The 12,808-nt window shown below is 61.8% G+C and overlaps 1 protein-coding gene across 1 annotated transcript; it reads left to right on the top strand.

Annotated features, from left to right (window-relative positions):
* The first annotated feature begins 531 nt into the window (after positions 1 to 531).
* VENTX (VENT homeobox) lies at positions 532 to 3,237 on the top strand. Its single transcript, XM_030334203.1, has 3 exons — positions 532 to 835; positions 2,598 to 2,758; positions 2,857 to 3,237. The coding sequence occupies exons 1-3, from the start codon at positions 532 to 534 to the stop codon at positions 3,235 to 3,237; spliced, it is 846 nt and encodes a 281-aa protein (XP_030190063.1).
* The last annotated feature ends 9,571 nt before the right edge of the window (positions 3,238 to 12,808 follow it).

The following is a 12,808-nucleotide window of genomic DNA, read 5'->3' as shown; positions in this document are numbered from 1 at the left end:
TCTCCCGGGGCAGCCCTACGCGGCCCCGCCGCCTGGATCACAGTCCCCTTCCGGGATCCCACCCAGACAGCCAAGAGGCAGGGGACTCCTGGCCTGGGAGCCCACCCGGCCCTGGGAGCAGTAATGCTGACTCCCCCTACCTGAAGCACCCTCTCCCTCAGGTGTGCACACCTGTCACCTTTGGCACTGCAGATCCAAAGGGCAGGTTGGAGGGCCAACCTCGGGAGAGGACAGGCCTCCGGCAGGAGTGCTGGGCTGCGAGGGGGGCCATCGTCACCATCCCCAAGCCTAGGCCAGCCTGGGGGTGGGGGGCAGATGAAAAGATGTGACAAGTCCCCAACCTGCACCACTTCCCGAACTGGTGGACACAGCCCCGCCCCTGCCCAGACATCTCGGAGCCGGGGGAGGTGTGAATGGCCTTCTTTGTGCCTCTGAATTGGAAGCAATTAGGTGCTACTTATCTGGGCTGGGGGGGAGGATTGGAGCGGTCTTTGCAAACCTGCTTGCCACTCCCTCCTCCTGAGCTCATAAATGCAGCTCAGCCCTGCTAAACCCTCGGAAGACCCTGCGCCTCACCCCCACAGTCTGTCCCCTACAGCCATGTCTCCTTCCTCTACCCTGCCCAGTGGCTTCAAGCCGTCCAGCTTTGGCTCAGTGGACTGGCTTTCCCGGAGCAGCCACGTGGGGCCGGCACACACCTTCAGGCCCGCTGAACTCTCCTGGGGGAGCCTGTCTGCTCCAGCCAGGGTGTCCAGCAGCGGGGAGCTCCCCCAGACCGTGGGCGTGGAGGAGGTGAAGCCCTCGGAAGTGTCTGCGCCAGGGACACCTGCAGCTGGTAGGTGTGGGATGGGTAGGGAGGGTGCTCCCCTCTTCCCAGACTGGGACGGGAGCCTGGAGGGTTCGGGAGGAGGGAGGCCCTAACACACCCCACCACATCCTGGGTACTGGGGCTGGAGGCGGGGGCTGGGATTTGAGGTTCCACCTGACCCCCCCTGGCAAGTAAGCACTTCCTCTCGGAGGCGAAAGCCGCAACGGGGGTTTTCCCTCCTCAAGTCCCGGGGGTCCTCTTCTTCCCCCACCTCCTAGAAGGGCTGACCCCCTGGCCTCTTCCTGTCCTGACTGCCTGTGGACTGTGTCCCACCGCTGCTGCAACTCCTGTCCTGTGAGCCCTGACTGCGACATTGGTGCCTTTGTGCAACTGACTTTCTAGTTCTGCAGCAAGTCTGGGGGGGGGGGGGCAGTTCTACCCGAGTCACAGGGCTCTGGACGCACGTCTTAAATGAAACCTGCCGGGTTCAGAGGGGTCATTGTGGTTCTCCCCTCAAAGCTGGGTGCCTCGGCTTGGCGTGCAGAGTTGACTCTGTTCACAGGTAGCCTGGAGCCCCTGCAGGTTTGGGTCGGGGACAGCCCTGGCACTTCGGTTCACAGGGATTCCAGTGCCTCTGTGGCCTGGCTCCTGGAGGTTTTGGTGGCTTCCTAAACCTGGTCTAATAACCCTTTGTCATTTGCTCAGGAAACCTGGTTTGTTCTTTCAGTCTTTGTGACTTTATCATTGCTTTTAAGTTTAAAGCCCTGCGTAGTCAAAGTGGGGTTGATATTATCTGTAAGTTTTCATTTTTGAAAAGGTGTAAAAATTTTTTTTAATGTTTTTATTTTTGAGACAAAGAGAGGGGGCACAAGTGTGGGAGGGGCAGAGAGAGAGGGAGACACAGAATCAGAAGCAGGCTCCAGGCTCCGAGCTGTCAGCACAGAGTGAACTCGAGAACCATGAGATCGTGACCTGAGCTGAAGTCGGACGCTTAACTGACTGAGCGCCCTTCATTTTTGAAAAAGTTTAGATAATCCTATGGAAAAATTTTATACTTCCATGAAGTGAAATTTTAAATTTATTTTCTGCAATCAGCCCCCCCCCACCTCAAAAAAGCCAACCAAATCATCAAATCTTTCACACTGACTAGTTCCACTCTCCCCACCCCCACCTCCAAAGCAAAGCGTGTCTTGTCTTGTTGCACTCTCCCGGGTATGTATTCAAAGTGACTTGGTAAAATCTGACATTCTGGCCAAACGTGTTGAGAAAAGACAGGTGACCCTCCTCACCACACAGGGTACTTAGTGCCATCTGCCACCGCCGATTTAGATAGACACAGACTGGCCACGGACGCATGGTTGGTGGCAGGGGAGACTGGGGGTCTTGTGACCACGGCCCCAAGCCCTTACTGCCGACTGGGTTCAGGTTCCTTGTGAGCAGAAGGAAGGATGTGTGGGGCTCCCTTTCTGGAAGTGACCACGTGCCCCAGTGGAAGGGTGAGGGGCTGCATCAGAACCGCTGTTCCATTCCAGAATCCTCTTTCTCCAGTATTCCCATCCTGGCCACCCTCCCACATTTGAGCTGGGAGGGGAGGAGGGGCTGCCCCCTCATCCACATTTGTGCAAGGACGGCAAGGGACAGCAGAGCAGTGAAAGTGAAGGAGGAGGGCCCAGACTTTCCTCTCGTTCCTGTGGCCACAGAGCTTGGAGCACTTCCGAGCGAGGGGAGCAGGTCCCACGTGAGTGGCACTTTTATCCTAAAGGATTCAGTGCCTTCTGTCCTTCCTCAGGGGTGAGGAAGGAGGCCGACAGCGGGCGGGCGCCCCGGGTCCGCACGGCCTTCACGGCGGAGCAGGTCAGCACCCTGGAGAGCGCCTTCCAGCACCAACGCTACCTGGGCCCCCTGGAGCGCCGGAAGCTGGCCCGGGAGATGCGGCTCTCTGAAGTGCAGGTGAGGGGGGTTCACCCAAGTGCAGGTGAGGGGCCCGGGACGCATGGGCCAGGGCGGTGGCTGTTCTCGCCCTTGTTCTGATCTAGTTTCCCCCACAGATAAAAACCTGGTTTCAGAACCGCCGCATGAAGCACAAGCATCAGCTCCAGGACTCTCAGCTGAGCTGCCCTTTCTCCAGAACGCTCTATACGCCAGTGGCTTTCTGCCCACCACTCTCTGCCCTGGCCAGTAGCTTACCGCCACTGAACCCTTGGGCTTCCCCGCTTGGGCCTCCGGCTCTGGGACGGCCCCCTGGCTCCTTCTGGGACCTCTGCCAAGTGGAACAAGCCTCCCTGGCCTTGACGTGGGCCTCGTGCAGCAGACAGCCTCCAGTGTGCTGCCTCCCAGACCCTGGGGGCCTGGTGCACACACTGGGCCCAGCTTTGTCCAGGGGTCCGTGGGGCCTGTGTGCCTTGCCCCAGACCAAGGATGCCTTCTGAGGAAGCATGGTGGCCCAGAGGCCTGCAGCTGGAACGTGTCACACACCGCCACCGCCACCGCCACAGACACAGTAGGTGTGTGCGGAACTGTGCCCGGTATCTCCCTGGAGAGACGCTCACCAGTGATTGCTGTCACCGTGACATCTGGCGTGAGCCTTGTGTCTCCACAGGTGGGACCTGGAACCCTGACCTTCCTTAGGACCTCTTACAGCCACTCCCTCGTTGAAAACTACTGCAGGTTCAGTTTAGGAACCACACACGATGGGTCAGCCAACAGAATCCAGCGCCAAAAGTGGACTCGCCAAGTGTCAGGCTTGTAGCATATGATACAGCGGTAATTTATTCAATGGAAAGTGTTGGAAAAATAAAGATGGGCACCCGGCTGCCTCAGTCGGTGGGGCCTGTGACTCTTGTTCTTGGGGTTGTGAGTTCGGGCCTCACGTTGGGTGTGGAGAGTACTTAAAAATAAAATCTTAGAAGTCAGGATGGATACTTTCTTGTGCTGTATGATCATGAGCTTTGGGTGTAACCATGGAAACCACGGAGGGATTCGGGCCAAGTGAAGATGTTTGTTTTTATCACCTTGGGGTTTGGGTTCCGTGTTAACAGTGACCCCAAAGTGGAAAGCCAGAAGGGAACAGGCATGGTGGCCCTGCCCACTGCCGCGTGGAAGGTCCCTCCGTGGCCACGTCTCGCGGGGCACCGGGCTGTGTGCTGCTCTGCTCTTCACGGCGTGTCCAGACCTGTGTCTCATCAGGCTCGGGGCTCAGCCCTGTGCGGTCCCTGTGGCCAGGCTGGGCTGCAATCTGGCCTCCTGGGCGCCTGCAAGGAAGGAGGCTGAAGCCCGAGGGCCCAGCTTGCTGTCTAGGCGGGTTCTCGGCCCAGAGTTTCTCCACCCAATCTCAGCAGCGGAAGCCCAGGCACCAGGACCAACTCTGGCAGGGGCGGCAAAGCCACGGGCCAGTTATAGGCGCCGGTGGGCCGAACCATCCCGTAGGGCCTCTGTGTCCCTCCTGGGGGTTGCTGTGCAGCAGTGGGACGTCTGCCATCCTGTCATGCTGTCCACCCAGGATTTCTTGTGGTCAGGACTTAAACACGCTGTTCAAGGCTCGTGTTTTCATTTGTCTTAACCTCTGGTTCAAACCCACCTGCTGCTTTCAACACCGCTAAAACTTGAGTGTCTTCTTACCTTGTTACTTCCAAATTGCCCGCTGTTCCAGGGGAAACTGAGTCACGGTGTGTTTTCTATGGTTTGTGTCCTGTGTGTCCTATGTCCTGTGACCCCTGTGCTCTGTGTCCTGTGACCTGTGTGTTCTGTGTCCTGTGTGACTTCTGTGTCCTGTGACCTGTGTATCCTGTGTCCTGTGTGTTCTGTGTCCTCTGTCCCGTGTTCAGTGTCCTGTGTGACCTGTGTGTTCGGTGTCCTGTGTGCTCTGTGTTCTGTGTGACCAGGTGGGTCTGCTGTCTCCTCTGTGCCCAGGATCCACTCTCCCAGCTTGGGGCATCACATGTTTGAAACATCGGCTCTCTTCTGAGCAGTGGACACCCCTTTGCCTGGTCTTGCCTGTAACCCGAATGGCTTTCGTGACTAGTAGTCCCCATGGGCTCGGGGATGTGGACAGAAGGACACATGCTTCCTAAGCCCTCCCCCACAGAGGCGTGGCCTCTCAGAAGGGCAGGGGCTCCACCCCCTGTGGCTCAGACACTCTAGCACCTATGAAATAGTCTTGTCAAAAACCTAAATTCCAGGGGCGCCTGGGTGGCTCAGTCGGTTAAGCGGCCGACTTCGGCTCAGGTCATGATCTCGCGGTCCGTGAGTTCGAGCCCCACGTCGGGCTCTGTGCTGACCGCTCAGAGCCTGGAGCCTGTTTCAGATTCTATGTCTCCCTCTCTCTGACCCTCCCCTGTTCATGCTCTGTCTCTCTCTGTCTCAAAAATAAATAAACGTTAAAAAAAAAATTTAAAAAAAAAAAAAAAAACCTAAATTCCTGTTGATAGAAACGGACATCAGCCGGGGCTTCTCCGAAGTCCCTTGTCACAGGGGCAGGGAGACCCAGCCGTCCAGGTGAACTGCATGAACACAGCTGTGAGGCAGGGAGGCCTCCGGTCTGCCAGGACTGGCTGGGGTGGCCCACCCGTCTCTGCTGACATGACCAGGTGAGGGACAGTGATGATCTGTGGGTCCCATGTCTGCAACTCTCACTCACGGGGTTCAAGGGCAACACGACAGAGCACAGACGCAACATCTTGGCTGCGGAGCCGGGTGGTGGGTCCGTGGACATGGGGCTTCTGTCCCTGAGAACTTCTCCGTCTAAAACCACAGCAAGTGGCTGGATTGGGGGCACGCCCAGACCAGAGGCGGTGGGCCCCAGGGGTGGGGGCTCTCAGTCGGGCCACCCCCACAACCCTGAAGGCAGAGCGGAAGTCATGGGCTTGCTGTACCAGTGCAGCCCCCGCACTCCCACAGGGGTGAAAACATGCAGCTCTCTGTCCAGCACATCCCATCTCACGGCGCCCGGGGCAAGAGGAGGGGCTGTCCCCAGGAGTCCCTCATCGCCCAGCAGTGCCCTCAGGTCCAGCTCTGCAGAAATCTGCAAGCGGCAAGGGAACAGGTGAACAGAAACCCCTTCCCCAAGGAAGGCACTGGGAGGGGTCCCCGGAACCCCGCCCCGCTGCCCGGGGGGGAAAAGGTCCCCAGGACTGAGGACCTGTTGGTGGGCACTTCTGAGGGCCTCTCCAGCCTCAGTCCTGGCCCCGGGACTGCCTCAGGGGGCTCCTCAGCCGGCTGGACCTGGATGGCTCTGCCCCACCTCCCAGTGGACCATCCTCCCTGCGCAAGGAGCAGCCCACTCAGTTCCATGCTGTCGACAGGGGCCCCCACCCCAGGGCTGGGGTGAAGCGTGTGACCCCCAGTCAGCCAAAGACCCCACCTCTAGCTGCGACGATGCTGAGGGACCCCCTTCCCTGTGCCCAGAAGCTGAGCCCTGTCTGCTGCTTCCACACAGAGTGGAACCAGGAGCCAGCCCCCAGTGCCCCACCCCCACCTACAGGGACAAGCACCGTTGTGGGGGGAGGGGCAGCGGGCACTGGGAGGGTCTCCTGGAGGCTGCCCTGCCTTGCCCCCCACCCAGCCCATCCCTTCCCAGGAGGCCGTGGTCCTGGAGGGAAGGACAACCAAATGAGATTAGGGACAGGCCAGCCCCGTCCACGGCTGATAAAGGGGCGCCTGTAATTGCTGGGCCGATTAGCTGACAAAGGCCAACAATCACTGTTTAAGCTCTCCGCTCAGCAGGGCTTCTGTCCATTTTGCTACACCAGGAAGTTGAGACCACAGGCTCCTGGGACGAGGGCCCCCACCCTGACCCGCGGGGCCAGTGGCGGGTGAGGTCTGGCCCACCCACCCCGCCATCTGCTCCCAGGCACCCTGGGGACGCCTGCCCCGGCTGGCCCCGGTTTTCAGAAAGGCGGCTGCACCCTCCCAGCCTGGGAGCCATTTCACTCCCTTCACATCCACGATTTCTCACTCAGTTCCTTCACGGCCTCGGCAGCTTCTTCGTGCCCCCACCCCACTTGCTGTGTGGCCGTGGCAGCTTTGATTTAAATTCTGATTGTCAGAACTACGTCACGCTTAAGTTCACGCGAAATTAGTTTTATTGACATTTCTGGCCAGAAAATCAACGCACACCCATGATTACAAAACTATAACGAAGGGGTAGGAAGCAGAAATCACCATGGCATCCTCTGCAGAAGGCGTCCTGAGCCCTGGGGGCAGATGTCAGCCAGGGGCAGGACCTGACCACATGGTCCGGACACCTCGAGGGAGCACATGAAAGCCAACGTTACCCAGCCTTCTTGTCCCCCAGGGAAGAAGGAGGGCGGCAGCTCCACGGTGGGGGAGGACCTCGCTGCCCCATTTTCCCATGCCTTACACCTCTTTAGGCCTGACCCTCAAAGAAGTATATGCATAGGAAAAAGGAACAGCGAGCAGCTCGCGAGGGTCCTGGAGAGGGTCCTGGGCGAGGGTCCTGACGAGGGTGCTGGGCGAGGGTCCCGGACGAGGGTCCTGGCGAGGGTCCCGGGCGAGGGTCCTGGCGAGGGTCCCGGCGAGGGTCTTGGGTGAGAGTCCTGGCGACGGTCGTGGGCGAGGGTCCTGGACGAGGGTCGGGGAGCTAGCCAGTCCTGGGCGGCCGGAGTGGGCAGCAGAGGCATGGAGCAGGAGGAAAGCCCCTCTGCTGACTCTGCCCCGGCCAGCCGGCCTGCCCCTTTTATGTGAGGCAGAGACCTTGGGGCAGGGCACACAGCAGCCGCTGTCACATGTAGTCACAGGCCGAGCTGAGCCAAGGACCCCGTTCCCACCCCCGCACCTGCGAGATTGGGGCACAAAGACCTTCTCTGAGTGCATTGCTGAGCCGGGCGGGCGGGAGGGCGGCGAGGCCCACGGGGCCCAGGGGCTGCTGGCTCGGGACCTGGGGCCGGGCCAGCCCTGGCCAGTACTTATCTGCCAAAGAGCTACTGCTTGCGTCAGGGCCCGGAAAACGCACGGCTCTCCCCTCTCCCTCCCTCCCTGCCCAGGGCCTCACTGTGCACGCCCCCTCCCCCCACCTCCCCGGGCCCTGGGCACCAAGTTCCAGAGGGTCAGGTGGGTCAGCTCTCCCAGGGCCCCACACACCTGATGTGTGCTCAGCTCTGCTCCTGAGCCCCCGGGGGGTGACTGGAGAAGGCCGAGCTCTGCAGTGGTGGGGTTGGGGGGGGCGAGAATGCAGACACAGGCGAGGGACATGGCCCAGGGGACCGCTGACCAAGGACAGAGACACGTGCACTTGTAATGTTGACACCACAGGGCCCGAGGGGAGGGCAGGGGACCATAGGTTCCCCTGGGGAACAGGTGGGGACCAGAAGAGTGTCCGTTTCAGACCCAGGCTGCCACATCTGTCCCTCCCCACAGTCAGCAAGCTCTGTGAACAGAGTGGTGGACACTCGCCCGTGTGGATGCAGCTGTCCCCCAACTTGGGCAGGCGCTGACTGGGGACATACTTCCACGTGGCAGGAGCTGAACTGCCCTGCTCTCAGATCCTTGGCCCGGGGGCACCTGCCTAGGAGAGGGGTGATGTGCGTGTCTGTGTGTGTGCACGTGTCCAGGCGGGTGTCTGTGCGCACACAGCAGCCCCCGGGCTCTCCCCGACCGTAGGGTGGGGGTGGAGGCTGACTCCCATGAACCTCTAGCTGGACTGGCCGCTGGGTGGGCAGAGGCAGGACCCCGCGGTGGGCACAGGGGGTACAGGACAGCAGCCCCACGTGAGCACAGTCATCAGCGTCCCGTGGACATGTCTGGGCCCTGCCGACTCACCCCACGGTGGCCTGGGCCGAGGGGTGGGCCTGAACAGCTGCAGACCCCTGGCCTCTGGAGGGTATGGTTCCCCCCGTGCTGGCGGGCCTCGGGCCTCGGCCGCGGGCTGATGGGCACAGAGACGCAGAGGCCAGCAGCGGGTGGTGGGGGACGGATGCTCCGTGAGCCCGTGATGAGCCCGTGATGAGGAGGCAAAGCAGGTGTCGGCCCCCATCCTCTGCTGGGAGGAGGCCGGGGTGGGGGAACCTTAGGGAGGAATCCCCCCACAGCTGCTCACGCCGGCTGGAGCGGGAGCGCCTGTTGAGTCTGGGGCTGATGGGTGAAGCCCCTCCTCGCCCCTGGCCCCCCAGCCCAGTGGTGACTCAGGGGCCATCTCTCCCAGCCACTGTTCTCTGTGAAACTTTCTAGGGTCCTGCTCTGTGACCCGGGGTCAAATTCCCCCTTCAGACCTGCCCCAGGGCTTCGGAGAAACCACTGTCACCCTTGACCTTGGGCTCCTGGAAGTGGGTCTTCAGGAGAGGAGGAGGCAAGAGGCAAGGGACAGAGACAGACAGACAGGGAGACAGAGGGCGGCAGGGGTGGGGACAGGCCCTGCCCAGGTCCAAAACGTCGGGACTTTGCCACTTTGTTTCTCAGACTTGTTTTCTTGGTTATAAATCAATGCCTGCTAATTATAAAGCCCTATAAAGGTCCAGAAAGGTATAAAGAGACAATGTCAGGCAAGGACGCCTTAACCTGCCCACAGCTGGGTGTCCACGGCCCCCTCCAGTCACCTCATGACCCCCCAAGCCACCTTCCCTCCAAGTGGGGTTCCAAGGAGCCAAAGGGTTTGTCCTGATGGTGGGGTGTCTGATCTCTCACTAGCTGGGGGGAGGGGCCAGGTCCACTGTCTGTGTCTCCGGAAAGCCACGGGGAGCTGGCGGGGACTCGGTGACGGGGCAGATGCTGTGCCCGGGAGCCCCCCACCGCCGCCCGCTGTGGGGAGCCAGATGCTCTGTGGGGGCTCCAATTCCAGCCAGCCCAGCTGGCCGTGGCCCCTGGACAGCCCGACACTTGGGTCTCAGCATCCCTCACACGTGTGTTTGGGGGCTCCAGGAGGTGAAGGAATGGATGGAGAGACGGCCTGGTGGGAACTGTCAGGAGGGTCCCCGCAGGCGAATGCTGGGGCCGTGCACTGCCCGACAAGCGTACCCCACCTGCCCGCCCTGTCCTGGGCCGCCCAGCCGGCCCCTCCCTGCACCCTGGGCCGCCCAGCCTGGCTCCTGCCCGGCCAGGGGACCCCAGGTCAGGCTTTTCTGCACGCCAGGCACAGTCCGCTCCTCAAGTGGTGAGGACAGTACCCGATGGGCAGACGCTGAGGCTGGATTCCAGGGACACCAGGTAAGGGACAGGGCTGCAAGTCATGTGTGTTCTTCACAGCCCTCCTGGGCCCTTTAGGCAGCCGCCACCACCAGGAAGCCTTCCCTTTGCCAGCTCCTTGGAGTCCATGCCGTCCTGGGCACAGTGTCGTGGTCCCTAGGACCTGGGGCGGTGCCCTCTGCCAGGTCCAGTCAAACCCTGGGCACTGTAGACCCCAAGGGTCCCCTGTGACACCAGACACACTGGGCCCGGGCCTCCCTTTGCCTATAAGACAGAAAACATCCCTGTTGTCCCTGGAGGACGTGCTTGGCACTGAGCTGAGGGGCGATAAGGGTTGGCCTTCAAGACTTCGCACTCCCTCCCTGTGCTGTATTCTGGGGGGGGGGGGGGGCGCTCCCACTGCTGTCTGCTCAGCTCAGACCACGCTTCCAGCCCCCAGAAGTCAGCCTAGTGTTAACCCTTGCTGGATTCTCCCAGTCTATTCCCAGAGAGGGTAGCCTGCTGGTCTGTGGGACACAGACCTCAGCCTCAGCCGCCCTGCACCCCGGCCTGCCCTCAACCCCCACCTGCCTGCACGCCTGTTCTGCCCAGCACCCAAGCCTACCCTGCACCCTGGCCTGCCCACCACAGCCAGCTTTCACCCTCAGCCTGCACCCACCTCAGCCTGCCCACACCCCTGTTCTGCTCTGCACCCAGGCCAGGCCTGCACCCCGGCCTGCCCTCACCCCCGGCCTTCCTGCACCCCTGTTCTGCCCTGCCCTCCAGCCTGCCCTGAACCCCGACCTGCCCCACCCCAGCCTGCCCGCACCCCCAGCCTGCCCGCACCCCCTGCTGCCCCACCCCAGCCTGCCCCCACCCCAGCCTGCCCGCACCCCTGTTCTGTTCTGCACCCTGGCCTGTCCTGCACCCGGACCTGCCCCCACCCCAGCCTGCCCTGTGCTTGTTTGGATTCACTGCAGTTCCTGGGTTATTATCCACTGGAGAGCTCCAGCCGGTGCCAGGCAGCGTTCACAGCCCCTCCACAGAGGAACAGCTGAAGCCCGGACTGTGGCCTCATAGTGAGCTGGGCCGGCTGCCTCCCCTGGCCTCGGTTTCCCCACCTGTCAGTGGAGGTGCTGAAAATGGCCAACCCCTCTGGAGGTTAAATGTTACGTGCCCGCGAAGTGGCAACTCTACCCCAGGCGTGTGCCAGGAGGAAGGGGGCCAGTGCCCCTAGAACCAGAACGTCCTTCCACAGAGGTGTGGGGAAAGATACACGCGGTGCAGCTCCGCAGGGCAGAGGACATCGTCACCATGGGTCGTTTTCGTTCATCTGGCTGGGCGTTGAGCTGGGCGTCCTAAACCCGTTTACGGCCGGGATGAGGGCTCGAATGGTGGGCTACACAGGAAGCCAGTGTGGGTCTCCACCCTCAGCCCTGGGCTGGGAGAGGCACCAGGGCAGAGACTCCTGCGCTCCTGGGGCCGCCTGGGCTCGGGGTCTCCTGAGCGTGATCTCTGCTGGGGGCTCCCGTGGCCCTGGGCACCCCCTAGGAAGCCACCCGTGCGTGTTGGGTCCCCAGAACCTGTGCTCCGGGCCGGGCTGCGCAGGGTGCCAGCTGGGTGGGGGCCGTGCCCGGAGGTTCCAAGGAGGACGGACGGGCCCGCGGGAGGAGGTGGGAGGGGGAGCAAAGGGTTAAGCCAGGCTCGGGAGGCCCCTGCCTGCCTGCGTCAGGGCTCAAGGCTGCTCCCGTGACTCCCTCCCCGGGGGAGATAATCGTGGCTCCTTGATATTTCCTTTCTTCTCTCCCATGCCGTATCGGAACACTGGCCCAGCCATGGGAACGTTCCTCTGCCCTCCAAGGCCACTGCGCACACAGCCCCTCCCAAGGCACGCTTGGCCTTTCCGGGACCCCCCACCCGTGGAGAAACTGCGGCCCAGTTTGTTGGGACTGCTGGCCAGGCAGCCCCACCTCTGAGCACATAGCCCAGAGCCCGCCCTACAGATGTGCACACGCACACGTGCATGCACACACCTGGCCCGCCCCCCCTCCCACTGCCTCCCCCTGGGTCTAGACGCCAGGCTCACTCAGCCCAGGTCCAGCTCCTCACCTTGACTCCAGCTCGGTTACTAATTTCCTTGACCTGGGAGCTGGGGGCCTCTTTCCCACTGAGAAGGGGGCTCTCCCCCCGGGCTTGAAGAGGGGCCTGCCACCTTCCAGCCCGCCCCTATAATGGCCACTGCCATTCTCTCATTGTCTCCTCGGGTCCTAGGCCAGCTGACCCACAGGGAAATGCCCTCCCTCAGGCTCCGCCTCAGGATCTCTACCCAAGGCCCCCCCGGCGAAGTCCGGGAGGTCGGCTAGGAACTGGAAATGCTGGGGAACCCAGCCCCAGACCACCCACTCGCTGCTTCCATTAGCTCCGGCTGGGCCTATGGGGCCTTGGTCCTAGGCCCCACTTTGCTGAGGGGAAACCGAGGCCCAGAAGAGTAGGGTGAGCTTAGCGTTCAGGAACGAGGGCCAGCCAGGGTCAGACACAATAGTCTCCCAGCTCCAGGTGCTCCCCAGGAGACCCCTTCCTGCTCTCCTTGTAAACAGAGAAACTGCCTGGCTGGGCCGGTGGGGGCTGTGGGGCACCATCTCCCCGGGGACCCCTGGCCTGGGTGGGAGCTGGAAAGGCTGAGTGGCCCCTGGATCTGGGGAAGGGGCTGGGGCTGTCGGTCCTGGCTGCAGGGTAAGGACCACGCGGGAGGGAGTCCTGTGCCTTCCTCCACGTGGCTCTGGGTCACGGGGAGAGGACCAGTCCAGACAGTCTGGGCAGGAGACCATGGGCCGTGGGAGGGAAGGACAGAGGCCTGGGGGGATGAGTGTGCACTTACACATGTGC

This window comes from Lynx canadensis, chromosome D2, assembly GCF_007474595.2.
Source record: "Lynx canadensis isolate LIC74 chromosome D2, mLynCan4.pri.v2, whole genome shotgun sequence".
Classification (NCBI taxonomy): Eukaryota; Metazoa; Chordata; class Mammalia; order Carnivora; family Felidae; genus Lynx; species Lynx canadensis.
This window is presented reverse-complemented; position numbering and strand designations above follow the sequence as displayed.

What these genes read in the sequence shown, in the direction of transcription:
- VENTX (XM_030334203.1), top strand. Translation starts at nt 532, where the DNA reads ATGCAGCTCAGCCCTGCTAAACCCTCGGAAGACCCTGCGCCTCACCCC. An exon ending in GCCAGGGACACCTGCAGCTG is followed by an intron (nt 836 to 2,597) that starts GTAGGTGTGGGA and finishes GTCCTTCCTCAG; the next exon opens with GGGTGAGGAAGGAGGCCGAC. An exon ending in TGCGGCTCTCTGAAGTGCAG is followed by an intron (nt 2,759 to 2,856) that starts GTGAGGGGGGTT and finishes TTTCCCCCACAG; the next exon opens with ATAAAAACCTGGTTTCAGAA.